Source organism: Thunnus thynnus, chromosome 11 (genome assembly GCF_963924715.1).
Source record: "Thunnus thynnus chromosome 11, fThuThy2.1, whole genome shotgun sequence".
Classification (NCBI taxonomy): domain Eukaryota; kingdom Metazoa; phylum Chordata; class Actinopteri; order Scombriformes; family Scombridae; genus Thunnus; species Thunnus thynnus.
The window spans coordinates 13,276,201-13,298,312 of NC_089527.1; the positions used below are offsets into that span (position 1 = coordinate 13,276,201).

At 36.5% G+C, this 22,112-nt stretch overlaps 1 protein-coding gene across 1 annotated transcript in view; it reads left to right on the plus strand.

Annotated features, from left to right (window-relative positions):
* Nucleotides 1-14,367: 14,367 nt before the first annotated feature.
* LOC137192492 (general transcription factor IIF subunit 2-like) overlaps nucleotides 14,368-22,112 on the plus strand; it is a 54,827-nt gene continuing 47,082 nt past the window's right edge. The window contains exons 1-4 of the mRNA XM_067603236.1: nucleotides 14,368-14,507; nucleotides 14,781-14,854; nucleotides 14,976-14,994; nucleotides 15,619-15,754. Of these exons, the coding sequence (XP_067459337.1) occupies nucleotides 14,442-14,507; nucleotides 14,781-14,854; nucleotides 14,976-14,994; nucleotides 15,619-15,754 (295 nt within the window). The 5' untranslated portion in view covers nucleotides 14,368-14,441. The remainder of the gene's footprint in view (nucleotides 14,508-14,780; nucleotides 14,855-14,975; nucleotides 14,995-15,618; nucleotides 15,755-22,112) is intronic.

The following is a 22,112-nucleotide window of genomic DNA, read 5'->3' on the forward strand; positions in this document are numbered from 1 at the left end:
TTTTTAATGTCATGTTTTTCATTTTCACATAAAAAATTTTTGGAAAAAAATGAATAAATTAAGTCTGTATAGGCTACTTAAAGGATTAGGTTCACTATTTTTCAAGTGTGTCTTAAAACAACAGTAAGGTGCTCGTATGAACAGTGGAGGAGGTTTTCCTCACTTTAATCATTCCTCCTGTTCATACTGGCTATTAAAAGATCCTCTTCAAATGTATTTTCAATGTAAGTGATGGGGGCAAAAATCTACAGTGTGTCCACACAGTCATTTTGTGCAAAAAATGCATTTAAAAGTTGATCTGAAGCTTATATGAGGCTTCAGCAGTCTGAGTTAGTCACATCAAGTGGATATCTGACACATTTACAGTCTTTTTAGCATAAAATTCCCTCTTTGTGTTTCACTGTTGAGCTGTGATGGAAGAGGGACTTTGTCACTAAAAAAAAACTGTAACGTTGAAAGAAATCTACTTAATTTGACTCATTTGGATGAAGCTTCATATTAGCTTCTTTTAATCTTTTGAATATATATTTTTGCACTGAAAGAGCAGTGTGGATTTTGTCCCCCATCACTTATATTGTAAGTACATTACGAAGGGATCTTCTAATGGTCAGTATGAACAGGAGGAATGATTACAGCAAGAAAAATCTGTTTCAATGTTCATTTTGGTGACTTGACTGTTGTTTTAAGACAGACTTGAGTTTTGAGGTACTTGTACTTTAGGTGAGTATTTCTTAAATATGTTGTATTTTTTGACTCTACTATCTTTATATAAGATTTTACATATAAAAAAACATGTGATTATTTTATAAAGTATGATGTGTTCTTACAGATTTAACAACCCAATTATATAATAAACAAATCAAATTAGCTCCATCTGGACCAATCTGCTACAACAATACAATACTATAATATACATAGTAATATAACCCTCTGTACCCATTCTGCATAAGGAGTATTTTCCTTTTTTATACTATATTTTGTTGACAATACATCTGTACTTGACTGATTTGATTCTTTACATTGTGATGTTTCTACTTATACATAAGTAAAGGATCTGAATTTTTCTTCCTCTTCTGCATTTTACAGTGATGGTGCCCGGTTACACTGTACATTAGTAGTTTATAATTACTGCCCAATGAAAAGCCAAATCATATAGGCTTTAAATACACAATCAGGCTCCTGAGCATCTGTTGTGGATTGAGCAAAACATCAACATCACAACAGTGTCGCTGAAACAAAGGTAGACAGAGAGGTGCTAGATCTCTCTGCAGACACAGGTGGTAACTACACTGAAGGATTATTCTACACACAGGTACTGTTTGGGGCCTCTCTCTCTCTCTCTCTCTCTCTATCTCTCTCTCTCTCCATCTCTCTCTCTCTCTCTGGTTGTGTTTGTATGTGATATAGAGAGAGGTAGAGAGGCTGAGAGAGAGAATGTACACATTTGTTGGCCTGTAATGTTGCCGCTGTGGGTCAATGAACTCTCGTGTTAAAATAGTCAAGCATCTCCATTTTATGTGTTCTGGTGTTTTCTGTTCATCTCTACTCTAATAACACTTCTTTTCTCTTCTCTTCTGGTACGGAAACACACCCAAATAGTTTCAGTTAAGACAAGATAAAATATTAAAATAGTTTAGAAAAGTAAATAAATTAGACTAAATAGTCTCTCAGTAGCAGGAGGAAAGACTGTACTCTGCTGGTCCTTCAGAAAGGAGACATCATCATGAAAATGTATTAAAATAACATCAAAAAATTGATGCTACAGGCCTTATTTAGGGCTCTGTAGACAAATTATATATTCAGCAAGCAGATCTATAATCAGTGTTGTTTAAGACAGTTCATCAGACTCATCCGCATACTTATTGGTATTCGAGGAAATGTGCAGAAGCTTTAATGCATCTTGAGCTCTCTCTCTACGTTGTGTTTATTAGAGCTTTGCATATTTTATGACTCTATGTACCCAAGACTTATGTGTAGGCTTTTACAAAAAGGCTCATGTCTGTAAAGATGCTTTGTTCAGTTTCAGCCGCCGGGAAAAAACTGTAAATCATATGATTATCTGTGAAAGCGTTGCACAGAAGAAAATCAGGGAGGGAAATGATTGAAACAGAAAGCAAGAGAGAGGAGGAGTTGAAGTTACTCATAGAGAGAGCAGCAGTTAGTGAAGGAGGCGGAGGAGTGAGAAGAGAGAAAAGAGAGAGGTAGGGATGGACTGTCAGGCAAGCAGACAGGCTATATCCATCGATACAAATGATAGAGGACGAGAGACAGCAGGAGCCGATTGCAGTGTAAGCGTCTGGTGCTGTCAGCAGCTTTAAATCACACTGGCACCCCGCAACAAAAAAACACACAGCACTATTGTGCCGCTGCCCCAACAATAATGCTCAATTTATACTCTGGACTCTGCATTCATTTTGTAAACACTCTGTTCTGTTCTGAGTGAAAGTAATAATCCACACTGTATTCATTAAAAATAATTATATGCTCGCTAAAGCTGATGAAAAGTTGTTGGATGTTTCTCATGGTGGTAGTTTATAATTTAATTCAAGAGGCAGTTAGGGTTGGCTGTAGCTCAAGTGGAAGGCGGGTTGGCAGCTCAGTCACCAACTCCTCCTGTCTACACGTCCTTGAGCAAGACATTGACACCCAAACGTCTCATAAATGTAAGTCACTTCAAATAAAAGTGTAATGTAATGTAATGTGGTTAGCATGAGCTAAAAGTAGCCGCCGTAGCTAGGCAGATGAATAAAAGAGAGCTACAAAAAAATCTAATTGTATCATTACTGTTCTTACTGATTGTGGTTACAGGAAAATGTTTCTCTTGTGAGTATAAATGAAAGTTCCCAAAGTTGGCTAATAAAATAATTATAGGTTTTCTGTTCACAGCTTCCCAGACAACAATTATGAAGAAATGTTCTGTCATGTGTCAAGGCAAAAACTCACAACGCATTTATATGAATTTTTAAAGGTTTAAACCACTGTTTCCAAACATTTCCACTGATTTCAAAAGAGATTTTTCTTTTTGAATGAGACCGTTTATTTTAAAGGAGTTATATATATATATTTTGTGATTATGCTCTAAGCAGATCAGGATGAAGTTTATTGGTCAAGTATGTTCACACATCCAAGGATTTTGACTGTGGATGCAGTATAGCTCTCAGTGTAGGTACATGCATGTCCAAAACAAACATACAGAGAGAAACAAACCAACATGCCATTCAGATTTATAATGTAATAAAAGTTTCCGTGTATATAAGATGTTATCTACCTCATTCATCATGGCTAAGTAGATGAATAAAAGAGGTCCACAAAAAGTCTAATTTTATCATTACTGTCCTCGCTGATTATGGTAACAACAGCCAATCTTTTTCTTTTACAAATGAAAGTTCCCATAAAAGTTGCCAAATAAAACAATTCCAGGTTTTCTGTTCACAAGTTTTCCAGTCAGTGTAAAGAAATGTGCCAAGACAAAAACTCAAACATGTCTTTTACGTGCATTTTTAAAGGTTTAAACCACTTTTTTTCCAAACATTTCCACTGATTTCAAAAGAGTTCTTTCTTTTGGAATAAGGCAGTTTATGATGCGTTATTTTTTTTGTGATTATGTCAGATCAGGATCAAATTTTTTTTAGATTTGACTCTGGATGTCAGCGGTATAGCTCTCGGCTTACTTACATGCAAGGTCAAAACAAACACGTTTTGTGCAATTCAGATTAATAATATAATAAAATGTTCCATGTAAACACAGCGACTGTTTGAAGTTTTTTTATCCGAGAACTGCAGTTCAAAGTATTCTAGTTGTCCTCAACATGCACGTTTCTACTGTATGTGAGTTATATTGACCTCAGTTGCCTTGTTTAGATTATAGCTACAAGTAGTAATTACTCTGGCCTGCTGAAGTTCAGGTAGTTGTGAGCATAAAGAGACAGATTTGTCAGAGCAGAGCGGTGATGATGACGGTGAAACCAACCTAAATTCTTGAAACAACAGAGGCTTTGGTCGCAGAGTGCATTGGACCGTGCCCAGTGATGCGGGGCAGGGTGTCTGTGCCTCTGTCTGCGGCTTGTGTCCACTGAGCCTCCCCACACTGAATGGTGTCCAAAATAGATGCTGGCTTTATTGTTATTGGACGGCCCTCCCAGCAGAAAATCACAGTGTGTGATTTACTAGATGTTTAAATACCCAGGCCAACTACATTCATTCATGAGTTTGTCTTCCCACACATACTGCAGTCTACCAAAACCAGTGATACTGTCTGTCACGTTAACAAAGGAAGAAGAAAGAGGAAACATTGTGAATTATAAAAGCCAGTGTAAGACGCCTCAGTTAGAAAAACCTGCTTTATACGCTCAGTTCAACACATTTATACCTGCATATGGTGGATTGCTCAAAGGCAGACCAAAAACATAATGCATCCAATTTCCAAGTTCATATTAGTAGATTCAAACATCCCGTCATCTATTCCTGAGTAGATTCCTCATTACAGATTTACAAAGACACTTCATCCAAAAAGCATCCAGTTATTTTAGCTGTGATTTCATTTTCTTGCACATGAAGAGACATGTGCAATGATTTAAAGTCATACCACCTGTTTTTTTTTCCAGGTAAATGTCAAATGGAAACCTACAGAGTCAGGAATGTATAGTCTTACACATAACCTTTGTTATGTTTGTTTTTGTCTTGAAGCTGAATGAGGGTGATAGCCTCAAGCACATGTTCTTTACAGTATGTACAACAATGTACTGTACATACCTGTAAGACTCCGCTTTCTCATTAGTGTATGTATGTCCACATTTTGAAATAGTATAGAATAGTGTTTACTTTAAATGAGGACACACAGTGAGGCTTTACTTAGCAGTTTAATGGGTGTGAATATGTATGAGAATATTGGTGAATATTAGTGATGTACGGGAGCCTAGTATTTGTATTTGTATCTGTATTATTTGAGGCAGCAAAATTATTTGTATTCAAATAAAAGTGGAAATAAGAGTAACAATCCTGTTTTTGTTTTAATAACAGTCCTGATTTTAGGATATTAAAGTGTTCAAATAAGTGTTCTTCAATAAACTATTTTGCAAAGGAAGATTTCCACACTGGGTCTCAAACATCAGTCTCCCAAACCACAGATGACTGCGCTGACCGCTCAGCCAAAGCTCAGCTCTGCCAGACATTCAGCAGAGTGGAGCAGAGGACAAAGACGGAGACAGTGATGTAACCTGACTACGCTACGAGTCCCGATCTGCTTGCTGTTATTTGACATATATTTTTTTCTTCCAGAACATTAATGATTTTTAAAACATTTGTACAAAATAAATATTTGTATAAACCCACTATTTGTGCTTTTCTGAATACCGGATTCGGCTCCACCCCTTGTAAGTATATTTGTGAAGTAAATGAAATGAGTAGGCACATTAAACCATAACTGATTCAATAAAGGTTTCATACATTAGGCACTAAAAATGTTTTTTTCAATGTAAGAATAAATAAATGAAGATAAATTTCCTTAAAAAGATAAAAATGTTTCACAAAAACTGTAGCTTTAATGTTAAAATCATACACAGTGTTATGAAAAATGGTTGTGCATTCGTTATTGCATTAAAAGACATAGCACACAGTCAGCACAATGAATTAATCAAAACAGTAACCTTAGATCTGCTTGCCTGACTGATGAGTGAAAGGGAAACCTGAGTAATACTGTATTTAATAATGAAGGAGAGAATCTAAGATGGTTCTTACTTGCAGGCATAAGAGTTCACGTCCAAATCGACAGAACAAACCTTTCGCAAAAACTGGTTTAAGTGACGGGACCACGTGGCCACGAGGGAAGGAGACATGTTTACTATAGGTGTTTGTGAAAATAAGGTACAGAAAAAAATGATTGTGCGTGAATTATTTTGTGGTTTATGAAGGTTTCTGTGCAGTACATCCTATTGATCATGTACATAAACCTGATTTAAGTAAAATGAAAATAAGTGAAGAGTTACTTTAATCATTTAAACTTTGCACGTAAACCAGATTTTCTCAATAATCTGTAGCTCCGTGATCCGTGATGATATATATATATATTTAAAAGACCTTTGATTATAGCACCTCCATCAGGTCAGCCAGTGTTTGTGTCAAGCATTAAAACAGTGTGAAGATGGATTCTCCCTCAATGTTTTAGTTTGACACGGTAACGATTAATCTCTAATGCCAGATATGTTGGACAAAACAGCATCTGTCCACACTGTGCAGCTGGAAACAGATGGAAGGTACTCAGTACTTCAAAGACACAGCTCCTCTACTGGAGGACGCTTCACTTCAGCGTTTGATTGTAAACAGAATATACACTCTGAGTTCTCAAGGGAAGAGTCTCAATATAGAGCACAAGCCAATTAATTAATCCTCTGGAGTATTCAGCTTTACAGATAAACACATATAACCAGTGGCCAACTTTTTAAATACACCTTAACAGCAAACATCCAGCTCCTATAGAGAGCAAGAGATAGTCTGACAGCTGCTTTCCTGAGATGTTTGCAAGTGAAGAGTCCCATAAATGAATTGATATTGTTAAAACTGTAACTGGATGACTGAAAACAGGAAAATCATCATCCCACATTCTAATTGGTGGGATGAGAATTTATTATAAACAGCTTAAATCTCTTAAAGGTGGTGGTTTAACTGTATCGGGGGTGTTTTCTTTATCCCCCTCATTACAAACAGAGCACCACTGTGAGGCTCTCCTGTGCACTGTTTTGACGGACACATCCAGCAGGATAATATGCCGCATCACAAAGCTCTCATCATCGCAGCATGGCTCCAAGAACATGTGAGAGATAATCTGCAGGCGTCAGCGCAGTAAAGTACCTCAAGGATGGAAGTGAAACAGGAGCGCTTTCAAGATATGTGCCTCCAGCAACATTTTCCAGAACATCAATGAATTCATACATTCAAAATTAAGGCTCTTCAGGCAATAAGTTAAACCCAGAATCACTTAGACAACAACTTCAGACAAACGAAATGAATTAATATTACATTTGTGCGGGTTGTAGCTTTAAATAATATGTTACAGCGTAAAGATTTATAATATGAGCTGAGATGAAAGAGGAGATTAGCAAATTAGAAGACAGCGTGGTTATTTTCATGTCATCTGCTTACTTCTCTTTCTCTTTACTGTCACTATTTTGGTCTTAAAATTAAGGTGCATGAAAAGACAGGAAGAGCAGCTTGAATTTGGCAATATTTTCACTCCAATGCATGTTATAAGGAATGACATCTCTTTACTGGTACATACAATTAACTGTATTTTTACAGGAAACCTCAAACAACAGGTTTTAAATCCCTTTTTTTTCTCCCCAAAATCATTGTATGTGGAAAATTCTGGCAGATGTCATTTTCCTTTTGGCTTCCTTCTTTAAAGACTGTATCTGCCAAATGTGAGCTGCCATGGCAACAGCCTTTCAACTCACTGCGAGCACTTACTGTACTGCAGAAATCATAGCAAAGGTTTATGCTACATTAATGCAAAACCATGCCAGGTCCCGCATAAATGATCCACTCAGTAAGACAACTGCTTGATCAGGCAATCAAAATCATTTGGAAATGTTTTTTTGCGTATGAAGATTAGGGTTTGTTGATGGACACAGTCTGTGTGCTGGCATTTCATTCTGAGGTTGATATATCACTGTAGTCTGGCCCTGAAATATGCCCAGACTGTGGGCAACAAAAAAATGCCTACCTCAAAGGGAGGATGACCTTGAGGGGAAAACCAAAACCCTCAGCTAGTTGGTGCCAAGTTCATTTTATCCCCGATGAAAAGGGATTTCTGAATCTTTCAACCAGCAGAGGGCTGATAAAGGAGTTTCACAGATCTGTGTGAGTCAAAATTGGGTAATAAGAGGAAGTTAAGCTTCAGTGTCTCATGCACACACACACACACACACACACACACACACATACACACACACTTTCAACACGTTCCAATGATGCTGATGAACTGCAGCCAGCAGTTGGCACACGTTGGAGTCCGTGTCTCGCTGTAGATGAGAGATTTCTCTGTGTAAAGCTTTATGTGAATGTGCTGACGGCTGGTCAGCTGACGGCGGAGACTCAGATTTCTCTGAGAGAAAAACTTTGTGTTGCGGAGATGTGGCTGGTTTGTTCTGGGTCACACAGCCGAAAGATCCATTTGGAGCACAGGAAGTGATGTTGCTCCATAAACCAGTGTCACAACTCCTCGCTGCCTATTGTTATCAAAAAAAAAAAAAAAAAAAGCATGACAATCAACATATCCGGCAAAGACAATGCATGTGCAGGATTTTTACATGGAGGTCTTGGTAAGTGTTCACTCTCAGCTAAAGTGGTTTTAAACCAAACAAAAACTAAACCAGCTGAACACTGGCTCTTTTTGACCTCCTTTAAAAGTCTTAAAACTGCACAAATAACAGCCTCCAAGTTGTTTTTAGTGTTTTTATTGCCTTACTGGTTGGTAGGGAGTTAGAGGATAAGTCATGAGATCATTACGGGTGTAACCCCTTGGGAGCATGAATGTTCTCGGGAAATTTCATGGTGTTCTGACTATTAGATCACGATATGTCTTGCATGTAAAACAGACAGTTTGGCCTGAAGGTTACACTGAAAGGTCAGTGTTAGATTCAGAAAGAAAAGAGGTCAACTTCTGGGGAGCATTAAAGTGTCCATTAGTTCTGGTATTTCTTGTGTTAAAATTTTAATTAGATTTTCCTCAGATGGAAGTACCAGAGCAAAGGTCAGTGTGTCCCAAAAGAATTAGGATTAATCTGTTGGTGCCTTAAACCACTTTAACACAACCGTTGTGTGGCTCTTTTGTCATTTGAGTTTATAAAAATGTCCTGTGCAACCTGCAGAGAAAAGCAACCATGGTGCCCTGTGTGCAGGACTGCAACTTCTCTGTCCCATGTTTAATTTTCATATGTACATCACTTCATAGGAAACACGTCATATACAAGAGAAAAGCTAATGAGGCTTTGTAGCGTGTGGAAATGTTATCTTTATATGATGTAGTTTTACTCATTCATTCATTCACTTACACATGTCCAGTTCTAGTAGTTATCCACAAGGTGGCAATACATACAAACCAGCTGCATAGTTAAAGGGCAATGCTTAAATATTTTCATTCCTTTATAAACAGCTCTTCACTCTTACATGACCTCCAGAAATGAGAAAATGTTTGCCCAGAAATAAACAGAGATGACCTCAGTTTAGACGAAGCCATTAGTCCTCAAAACCAGTTAGCATTATTATATTTATATAAAACTAAAATCTCAGGAAGATAACATCCACATCCCAACCTCAAAAACATCACATCAGTTTGTAATCATGTGTCTTCCCTAAGATTTGAGTATAATGGTCAGGCCAGCTTATTTATATTACAGAAGATGTGACTTAATCACAATTCTGAGGTAGTGAAACTTCACTTGATCTCTATTTTCTGAGATTTTATACTTTTAAAATCCTTTCTAAAATACTTTCTTCTAATAACTATGGTGACTGGTTACTTCACAGATCCAGATGTTTCCTCCAAAACAGACAATAAGCTGTTAAAATGTGTTTATCCAGCTGTATAAGCAGTTAGACGCAGCACCGACTGGACTCTCCACGACAGTAAAATACTGATCACAAAGCATCAAGTTTTCAACATGAAAAGTACTTTTATCTACTACTTTCTTCTCTCTTCTACTGTGGATACTTGTTTACTTGGACTTGTTTATTTGGAGGATTTACGAATATGTCATCTGACCACTGAAATTACAAAATAAATGAGACACAAACACATTCATCTCTGTTAAAGACTGTGATAATAAAATTAATCATCATATGTGCTTCAAAGTGTACTCAAGCAGAAAAACAACAGATTTTCATTGTTTATGATTCAGGAACCATTTTAAATATCTAACAGTGTGCAGTCTAAGTTTCATGATTATCAATGTGTATCAGACTGTTTTAAGATGATGTGAACGAGGTATTTAATGTTAAAATGACTCAGAATAGCCCAGCTTTCATTAAATCTTGATTTCTTCATCTTAAAAAACAGTTCACCAGTTGTGTTGTTAAGCCAGATGTTTATTTCCACTTAACATTAAGTAATGGGGGAACAATGTGTGTATATTTTTATATACTCAGTATTGTCCCAAATATTTGATTTACCTTTAATATATTATTGATAGGCAAACTGATGCAGTGCAGTTTGCAAGTTCATTAATTACATTTCAGTCACAATCCAATAATTCATGTTAATGAGCTTGAAAGCTAATCTTGATTTACTAAATACATCATTTATTTAGTGAAATAATGAGTGCAGAGCTGAGCTTGGCTCACGTCTCCATACGATCCATAACAGCAGCAACTTCAAGTCACAGTAAAACCACTTTAGACTCTTTAGATATTATCCGTGAAACCTAATTTTTAACTTCAAAGCTGCAAATTTTAATGGTAGATTAAATAAAGTGAACAAATAATATAAACAAAAAAATATATAACTGTGTAAAGAATCATAACTCTGTAACTCAAATCCTTTTGTATCATAGTGTATGTGGAGGAAGAAACATCTTAGTGTTGAGTGTGAAGCTACATGACTTCCTTTCATATTTTTGTATGGTGCAGGTCAGTCAGGGTTGTCTAATCAATATTTGTGATAACGATCAACTTGCTCCAAAAGTCAGAGGTTCAAAACTCAAACATACAATGAAATTCAATGTTATCATCACACCAGAAAATGTGAAGCTGTTCCAGACGATGAATCTTTTAGCTTTGACCGCAGCCTTCATTCAGTCTGAGCCCTTTTCACAACTGACTCCTGTTAAATTAACGTCGACAGAAACCTGGTGGTGTTATTTTACAGATACATCATAGAATTGGTCGTTACTTTCTCATTAATCTGTTGGTGTGAGAATTTAAATGTACGAAGCAGGAATCAGCTCTTAAACATTGTCAAGACAGCAAGTAAAATCATTGTTGAACAGCAGCCTTCTCTGTTTATTACATTAGATTTAAAACAAACAAATCACACAGAGAAGCTAAATCTATGTTATCAAATCCAGACCATCCTCTCCTGAAGGAATACCGACCTGTCAGAGATACAGGTTTCCAAAAACTAGGTTGGGGTTCCTCTCAGAGCTCAACACTTTATTCATCTCATCTTTATTCCTCTTGTTGTTGTTTTCCTTGCTTATAACATACATCCGTATTGTCTAAATTGCATTTATAGCACCACTTTTGATGATTTCCTCTTGTGGAACAATAAAGATCTGAACTGAACTGAACTATATACACATCAAGCTCAAACATCACTGAAGAAAATATCACAACTGATCAGTAACAGGAAAGGTTCATTTACATGGTGACGATGGACGCTCAGAGGACAGATACTGCCCTCTTGTGGAAATAAAAGGTTATGAAACACAGGTTATATGAAATATTAACAGCTGAGTGAGGAAACTTTGGCACTGTCAGTAGTTCAGGTTCACACATTAGATACTGACTAAAGGTCTTTTTCAACATGTCAGTGAGGAGACGGGTGCTGCTGGCTAAAGGTGATACTGTTTATACTGTTTATACTGTTTATACTGGGAACATTTGCACATTCCCAATCAATATTTGTTCATTATTTTTTAAACTCAACAGGTCTCTTCACCTTGAATAGATCTTTACTTATTCTTTATTGTAATAATTTAACAAAATCTCGCATGAATTGAACAAAAAAAATGAATTGAAAGTGAATAAAAATAAATTGAAAGCAAAAAAAAGTTACTTCAAAGGCAAAACTCAGCAAAACTATACAAGATGACGTTTGATTACGATATTCTCCACCTTTCTTCCACTGATCAGGTTTTCTCTTTTATGGTCACAAGTTCTGCCTTTGAGGTCTTTTTTGTTGTTGTTGTTGCTTTCAATTCATTATTATTCACTTTCAATCTTATTTGTTTGATTCTTAGGAGATTTTGTTCAATGACACAAATTTAATCCCATATACCACCTGTCTTTTACAGTAGTTGTATTTTTCTTACTTTGCGGAGATACTCGTTTTGTTTTTTCTGTCTCCTTCTATTTTTTGATCGTAATGCACCACGACATCAAGACAAATTCCTTGTATGTGCAAACTTGTCAATAAATCTGATTCTGATTCTGATTGGATCGTTGTGAAAGACTGCAGGTTTTCTGTCGATCCACATGGTGATGCTACCAGTCTCTTTTAAAAAAATGACACGGTGATACAAAAGTTTAAATGACACATGACAGGGGTATTAAAAATACAAATAAATGGAATCATTAAATCTTAATTACATTTATGACTTAAAGAAAATAGACACAAGAAAGCAAGTGTATTAATACTGCTTCCTAAATGTTCAGTTTGTTTATTGTTGCATCTTTAAAAAATGAAAATATTTTCCTATTGATTGAGAATAAGATTAACTTTAATATTGTCCCAGAGGAATAATAATAAAGTTGCCAGAAACTGTTTATGCTACAGTTCAATAAATGCAAACTGACTTGTTGATTTGTGGCCTCAGTTGAAGTCGACTCCCTTGTTTTATTTCCTCTATTTCATATTTGCTCTGCCCTCTTCTTGAACATTTAATGTTTAGATCTTTCAATAAATATCTAAAAAAAAAAAAGATGAAGAAAATTGAAACTAAAAGCACAATGATTAGAAAAGGTAATTATTTGCAGGCCCCCACTGAGTGGGATGGCAGGTAGTTGGGTGGTTCGGTGATGAAAAGAACTTAAAAAGCCACTCTCATGGTTGTGTTCTGCATTTATTACCATAACTGATCCTGGACTTTAGTAGCCTGATAATCAGACTGAATTGTTATTTCTCTCCACTTCACTGAATGAGAGATGAACTGAGATGTGGGCGATTAATCAAAGGTCTGGAACCAGGTTTGGAGGTGGTGGAAAGTACATTTACTCAGGTTCTGTACTTAAGTACAATTTACCATTTGATGCTACTTTATACTTCCACTCCACTACATTTCAGAGGGAAATATTGTACTTTCTACTCCACTACATTTATTTGACAGCTTTAGTAACTTTTCAGATTAAGATTTGACACATTGGATGATATAACAAGCTTTTAAAATACAACACATTGTTAAAGATGAAACCAGTGGATTCCAACCTTTTTGGCTTTTGACATCTTACAAAAAGCAGTGTGTAGTCGGGGTCACATTTCAGATGTCTATGAGTTGTTAACATCTCCACCAAATAGTGATTTTCCCTCTAAACTTCTTACATGGTTTCATTTCAATAAATGTTCAAATGATCCAATATTTCACCAAAAGTCAAAGATTAGAGAAAAAGTCCAAAAACTGAAAACAGATTTATGTATCAGAAGTTTGTTTTTTCTTCTTTCCTCTCCCATTAATCATCTCACGACCCCTTAGATTTATCTAGTGACCCTTTGGAGGGGCCCGACCCCTAGGTTGGGAACCACTGGACTAAACTAACTAACTGCATATAAAGTAATTCACACCAGCTCCACCTCCAGCAGCTACAGCAGTAACATGCTGCTCACACACTGATGTTGGTATCAATAATCTAATGATGTCATATATGATAATATATCAATCAGAGGGACCAAATCACTGCTTTTACTGCAATACTTTAACTACATTCTGCTGTTAATACTTTTACTTAAGTAGGATTTTTCATGCAGAACTTTTACTTGTAATGGAGTATTTTTACATTGCTGTATTTGTACTTTTATTTAAGTAAAGGATCTGAATACTTCTTCTGTTGCAACATCACATTAGTCCATAGCTCTTTTTGATCCAATTTATAATGCAGATATTTTGTCAGTGGTCAGCGGCAGTTACCAAATGATTAATTTGCAGATCATGGCCGGATGTAGCTGCAAGGGAGCCTCAGGATAAAAGCTCAGCTGGTCCCTCATTAACTTCCCATTCCCCCCTCTGTCTTTGTATAGGGTTCAACATTTCTCTGCTGGAATAATACATGTTCTCTGGTTTGCTTTGTGGTTACTCCAGTTAACACAGACTAATTTAAATATATGCACCATATATTGTGCTTTACTCATTATATTACATCAAAATTAACACTTACATACTACATACATAAATAAATAAAATATAAAGAAGGAGGAGAGGAAGATGAAGAAGAAGAAGAAGAAGAAGAAGAAGCTTGTCTGGCCCAGACCAAAAGATAAAATAAGATAATAAGATATAAAATAATATAAAGATATAAAATAAACTGCAGACAGAAAAGTTTCTGTTGAACATACAGATATTTTTATAGCTCTCCAAATATTTTTTATTGTTTGTGTCATGTATCAGTTTTATTTTGAAAGATGTAACAGGAAGTTTTAATTAGTAATTGCTTAATTGAAAACTCCTGACTGAGCTGAGGTGTGGAAACCTTCCAGTCTTGTTCACCTGGTTCAATCTGTCTGTACAACTTTCTACAATATGTCAGATAAAATGGAGGTTAATCTATCTGGAGTCAAACAAAGTAAAGGCGTGTGGCTTGTAAAGGTTTGTTCACCTGGAGATGATCAAATTAATCAATAACTTTCAGGATGCTAAACCAGTATTGATTCACATTTTGTCTTGTTTATCAGTTAACACTATTAGCTGTCAGTTTAAATTAAGCAGCTTAATCATTGTCTAAATCAAAAATTGTATCAAAATGATTCGTAAAAGTTAGAAGCTGACTTGATCCTCTTTGTTGAGTTTAATGTGTATTTGTCTGTCTGTATTTTACTGGTTATCTCAATAAAACACCTGAATTGCCAAATCTCTCACTAGGTTCCCAAGTATTTGGCTCAGCAATGGGACAAAGCAACAGAAAAGGGAGAAGTGGGAAAGATCACCATTGGAAAGTACGTATCTCATTCTGGAAATGTCCTTTGATACATGTTTTATATGTTTTCCATTTGATAATCAGTATCAGTGATGCACACTTTTTTTAATCTTTTATTTGTCTTCTCATCCACCTGACAGGAAGCACAGCAAAACAGAGGTGAGACAGCTTTTAGAGCTACAACAATTAGTCGATCGCTAACTATTTTGATAATCGATTAATCGTTGTGAGTCATTTTTACATGAAAAAAGAAATTGAAATTCTCTGGTTCCAGCCTCTTAAATGTGAATATTTTCAGGGTTTTTTTTAGTCCTCTGTGACAGTAATTTGAATATATTTGGTTTGCAATCTGTTGGTCAGGACAAAACAAAACATTTTGGGTTGCTCGTTGGGCTTTTATAAACAGTGATCGACATTTTTCACCATTTTCTGACACTTTACAGCCCAAACATCTTGATATAATGCATATATATTGATCTTTTAAGCCCTTTCCATTGATTTGTTTCTTTGTAAACATTTTCTTGAATTCAGCTGGTAGTTTTGATAGTTTTCACTCATTCACACTGCGTGTATTGAATATTTTTAGTCACATAACAGAGGTCATATTTATTGGTTTGCCATATTTTTCTATGTTTTTTTCTTTGTTGTATACCATCACTGTCTGCTGCTGCACTGTTCCTTCGCAGGGATCAATAATGTTCATCTTCTCATATTTGACCTTATCTGATGAACCAGAGTAGACTGTTAAATGACCATTCACCTCGATTCGGCTGTGTTTCTCAGGTACGTTTCAGCCTGAATGAGGAGCTGGCTGCTGTGGGGGAGAAGGATGCATCGCTGCAGGTGCCCAGAGATCATCCCTTCACTATGCACACAGTGGGCGGACAGACCATGGCTGTCTTCAGCCAGAGCGACAAAGGTCAGTGTCCAACTCAGTGCTCATCACTGCGTCTTTTGTGCTGGGTGCTGTCATCTGAAACGCATGTTGATGGGTGGCTAGAGGGTTCAAACTGAAATAGATCTGACAGTGAATGTGATTCCTGTGACTATCCACAGGGCAGAGTGTTGTTTTGTGAGCTTAAGATCTGAAACTCTTTACTGCAGAGTGCAGATCACTTAGTCTGAGAATGTGGTGAAGAGGTTAAGCAAAAAGTAAGGCTTCACAAAAAATCACTTTTAAAGACGAGTAAGAAAACTGTTTGCATTGATTCAGAATGTGGATGTTGCAGTTTCCAAGACAAAATCAAAAAGTTTGAATCTATTTTAGGATTAAGACAGAATTTAGAGTTTGGATAACAGTCTTTGCACTATTTTAAATATTAAAGAGGATGTATCCTGCACATTTCCAGGTCTATATTTTTTATTCTTGTGCTCTACTAGAATATCTTTGCATGATTTACAGTTCAAAAGACTCCTTACTTATCTTATACTGGCTCTTTATACAGCTCCTCAGTTCAGCCTCTGTCTGAAACAGGCCGTTTTAGCTCCTGTCTCTTTAAGGCCCACCTCCCGATGAGCCCACCCTGTTCTGATTGGTCAGCTTCAAGAAGCTGCCCCTCAGCAGACTTTGAAGGCTACGTAAACAAACAGTAGTAGGATTTCAACAACCTTAGCAACAAAGGTTACAGAACAGACGGCCGTTGGTGGGTATGCGCGAACAATCTGATGGCATCACGATGAGGAAATAGAGGTAACATTGAAAACGGCGTTCAGAGCATGTTGAAACCCTGGATTTTGACTTGAAGGCAGCATTTTTACATATGTTCACCTCAAGTTTTGGACCATGTTTAACACAGACATCTAACATCATAACAGTATATAACTGAAAATCACACACACAAATAAAAAACATGACACGTCTCCTTTTTAAGTGTAAGCTGTGCCTTAGAAAATTGAGTCTTATGTTATTTTTTTCTGATTTGGTTGTTAAATCAAGCTCAAACCAGCAAAAAGATTTCTCAAAGTCTTGTTTAGAATTTTCTGGTGCTTGCAGATAAAATGTACTGATTAAACTTTATCAAGAGACAAATCTTGGAGCTGCTGTGATGACAATAAAAGGAGAAAATAATAAAAAACCTCTTTTACACTCACAGGGAATTTACTCGGGCTGGTGGCACATTACATCACAGATTTAACTTGCCTTTGTTCTTTTTAGTTTCTTAGGTTTTCTTGCTTTGTAAGAAAGCCGGTGCTGATGTATTCTGCATTGATTGCATTGTAATATTCATGAGAATACTCAAGAGGGGCTTTTGATTTATGGAGGACGCTGGCTGCCAGACATGATGTGTCATACTGCTTTCCGAGCCAGAGGGATTTGCAGAGATTTGCATCAAACACGGAGCATAAAAATAGCTGTAACTGTATCGTTTGGTGTCTGTGTGAAAGTGACCAGAGAATTACTGGAGATTAGGATGTTAATTTTAATGGGATAGTTCTGTTTGACAGCTTTCATGTATCAAAACAATAAAAGAAAAAAGAGTTGAAACAATTAATTGATTAATCCCCAACGATTTTGATAATTGGTTGATCGTTTTGAGTCATTTATTAAGAACAAAAATTTCCAATTTCTCTGATTCCAGCTTCTCAAATGTGAATATTTCTGGTTTATTTGGTCCTCTATGACAGTAATCTGAATGTCTTTGGGTTGTTGTTGTTCTGGGAAACAGTATTTGACATTTTCACCATTTTCTGACATTTTATAGAACAAACAATTAATTGAGAAAATAATCATCACATTCTCTCAGCTTGTACACAAGAAAGATCTACTACATAAGGAGGAGACTGGAACAGTATTTGTCTTTCATTGTAAATGGGACGGTAGAGTCATAGGTTAGAACCGGCTTTAGGGGTTACAGGTTGGAGTGACATTGGGTCAAGACGACGCCTTGAGGTCACGCTCTAATTCTTAATCTCTCCTCAAGGCGTCAGTTGTCTGTGATGTTTTGTTGAAAGCAGAAGCCTCTCTGATAAAGGGTATATCAGCACTGCCATGGTAGGCCAAGGCCAAAGAGGACCCTTCTAGACAACAAAGATAGGTGGAATCTGTGGCCAAATAGAAACTAGTGAACCGATTAGACTGATTTTCCATATCGTAGGCCAATCTGCTGGGCTTAAATACTAACACTCAGACTGTCAGAGGGCAGTACAGGAAGAGACAGCATCCGAGTTACACCAACTTGGATGTTCGCTGTTTACAGTTCTCCTTGATTGAGTAACTTCAATAAACATTCTCAGCATTAAGACATTAAAGGCTCGTGTGTGCTTCTCTCCACTGAAGTGTTGACCATCACTCAGAGGGACCGAAGCCAGAATAGTTCCTAAAGGTAAAAATGGTTGAAACGTAACTGAAAGACATCATTAGCACAAAAAATAGGGACTAAGTAGACGTTTCCAACATGTTTTCAATTAAAAAAAACTATGAGAGATGTTATTACTTAACTCAATTTAACCATAACTGCTTTTGTGTTGTTAGTCAATGGTGCATTTGGATCGCAGTGACTGTAGATTTCTTTTTTTCACTTGAATATTTTGTTTAAGTATCGATTTGGCTCCTGTGTTTGACATTAAATGGGTGCTGGAGCCGAGCCTTAATGCCTACTGATGCCAAATGGTTTAGATGCCTTTCCCCAGTGCACTCGTATGTTGGAAGTCATTTCCATGTTTTGAATTAATGTTGATTGGAGACATTTTGTTGTCAAAAGAAGTCAAAAAGAAATCTACATCCAACCAGTTCAGAGCTGCAACGACTAGTCGATCAACAGAAAATTAATCGGCAGCTATTTTGATAAGCTAATAATTGTTTTAATCATTTTTTCAACAAAAAATGCCAAATATTTGCTGGTTGCAGATTCTCAGATGTGAGGATTTGAAACTTCAGTGTGTCTACATGATAGAAAACTAATTATCTTTGGATTTTGGACTGTTGAGCAGACAAAACAAGACATTTGAAGGTGTTACCTTGGGCTCTAAGAAATTATTACGGGCATTTTATACTATTTCTGTACATTTATTGACAAAACGATTAATCTATTTATCAAGAAAATAATCTGCAGATTAATCAATAATTAGTTGCAGCACTACTTCAGTACTTGACGCAGCTGGGGTGTTGAAGGGAGTCATAAAGTGAAGCACGTAGCCCACTGTGTAAGTAGGCTTCAGTTCAGTAGTGAATCCCTGATATATATATTAAAAAAAACTTGGTGTGTGATTTTTTTTGTCCTACTTCTACACACACACACTTCTTTCGAGGTGAACATCTGTACGAGACCAAGTCATGAATCCTCAAGTTCATTGATTTTAAATGATAGGAAACAACCGAGACAAACAGGAAAGCATCTAAATAATTTCCTCATTAAGCAGCTGAGCAGACAGTAAAACAAAGTGCAGGCGAACCGAGGAGCACATAGATTAGATTATTTCCGTTAGTGGAGGACGCAGCAAGAGAAACATAATGACACACTCAGTAGTAGAGAAAATACACTTGAACAGTGAATTGTATTTTCAGTATTTTGATTGCAGTACTTCTTTTAACTAACTCTAAACTGATTTTATTATGGGTGTAGTGTAAATTAAAAGAAAGAAATACAAATACTTTTCAGCCCAGAGAAACTAGTTAAAGCTCCCGTAGGCTCCTGTATGACCTTGTGCATTTTTAATCAATACATTTATCCCCCGGCATTTTGAATCAGAGAATATTATGCAGTCCTCTTAAAAGTTTTGATGAAACCTTGAATCACTGTGTAGGAAAGAGAATTTGAGTAATGACATGTTTGTGTGTGTGTGTGTGTGTGTGTGTGTGTGTAATAGTTTTAACACAGTGTACTTCAAATGAATAGAAAGAGCTGAATTTGGTGCAAATCAGATTCTCTAGTTTGTCATTGTGTTGAAATTTCTACTAGTAGTACTAAACTACAAACTCACACTATGAAATCCTTGAATTTCTTTTCCATTATTTCCAGTAAGTTTTAGATCAAAAGTACTGTGAACATATTGTGCAGCACTGGTACATGTGCATGTGTGGTTAAGAGCTTTGTTTTTTTGTGCTATAATCTGAACTAGAGACACTTTCAGTGGCATCACATCATATGATTGTATCGTGCTAACTAATAGTGAGTTTTTATTGTTTTAGAGGTTCAATATTCACTCTCCTTCAGCTCTGTGTTTGCTCGCTACCAACTCCTGAGGGAAATATCTGGTTCTTTAGCTGCTAAATGCTCCACTAGCTAGTCGCTAACTGTGTCTGTTTGCCGTGGTGCTGAGCAGGTAGTGTACAGCGGGTTTTTAGAGCTTTTTCTCTGAAAACAGCTGCTATGAGAGCAGTGAGAAAGAAGCGAAACAGTAAAGTTGCAGCCAGACAGCTAAACAATGAGCTGAAACTCGCTATAAAGCCGCAGTGAGTGGCAGAGTCGGGTGATGATTCTCTGTAGATTCATCACTACGAGTGACGCCTCTCACATTACACATTGTCATTTGATACATTGTTGTTATAAAAAAAATATCCATTATATAAAGTCACAACTTTATACTTTAAGATTGACAAAATCCTTGTATTGAAAAAGCCGCCATTTTTCAGGAAGTCCATAAATGGTCCCCACACTTTTCACACTTTTCAAAGTCTTTGGATTTTCCCTTTAATGCAAAAGTTAATTTTTTAAGGTTTGACAATCCTGTTAGCCGTTGGCTAAAAGATGACTTTGATGGATTTTTCCAGCACGGGGACACTTAGTCTGTATTTTTCTTCTCACAGCTTAACATATAGTAGCAAATATACCAAGTAAACATAATTTGGAGCACAAGGAAAGATTGTAATTAACAATACTGCATGAAAAACATAAAATATAACTTTCTTGTAAAAATCTTTGATGACAATGAATATTTTATTAGATGTAATATGTAACAGTGGACCTCTGTGCACTCTGAGAGACATTTTGATTATTTTGCATACTTGCTATCTTTACATATAAATGAAAATATGTATTGATCAATGGAAAAAAAATGAAAAATTAACATTGTGAGGTCAACCAACCAACCAACTCTAGTGTGAACGCCCTATTTAGGGATGCAGGATGGTTGATGGATGTTGATGATGTTCAGACAACATTTGTGAACGTTTCCATACTACTGAAATAGTCTACAAAAAGAGCAACAATGAGAAAGTGTTAGTGAGTGAATGAGAGAGCAAGAGAGAGAGAAACTGAACCAAAGTTAAAATTGAACTCTATCTAATACGTATTTTATGTGGCGGTTTAGCAGAAATCTCGGTGGAACTAGACTTGTAGAGTTTTTCTTTGTCGTGTCCATATTAAAACCTTAAAATATAAACCTCATATAAAATTTAGTATAAAAACATCATACATGTGTCTCCTGTATGAAAGGAGTATTACTGACCAGGATTATATTTAGTCCATTGTTTCTCTGTTGATACAGTAAATAACTACAGCCCACTTAAAAGGAAATTTGAATTTCTCATCAGAGACATCTCTGTCATTGTTAGTCAACTGTGCCTCTAAAAACTCTGGCTTAAAAAAAGTGAAATAAAGCTTTTTCTTTCTTCATCAGGATGCATCCTACAGCCACGAGGTTTATTCTATCACCGCCCTCATGCACTTTACATGCACCCACTCATTGCATGTGCATTATTACCTCCTACATGTGATGATGGATTTTTCCATTTCTCCTTTGCAAGATTTTTTTTTTTTTCTCTCTTGCTTTAATCTTTTTTTTTCTACATTTCAAAATCTTCTGTAATCATTTTTCCAGCAAAAAAAATATGTTTATAAATTGTTAAAAATACTTTTCTTATTTAAGTAAAAGCATAGGCTTTAAGTGTCAAAGGGGATCCGCATAACATATTTGTGTTTGTGAATGTGGAAACATGGCATTCAGGAGGCGTAACAACCTCTTGGTTTGTTCTTAAAGGTGCCCAGATGACTGGCTTGACTGTGAAAGTGCACTGGAAACACAAAGTGGGATAAATGTCCTCGGAGATGTGGTGGTGTGTGATCTCTGTTTACCTGACCGGACGCTTAGCTCCACCTCCACTCGCCCACAAGAAGGTGTACTGTATGACACCGGTCTCCCACTCACTTTCCACACACACAGCAGCTTTCCAGCTTCACTGTACCTGCACACTTGCACTGATTTGATCTGCACTTGCGCTCTCATTCTCACCTTTTTTTTTTTTTTTTTTTTTGACACACACACACACACACACACACACACACACACACACGCCTTACACCTACTCATATTTTACTGATTCTTGACAGCTTGGACAA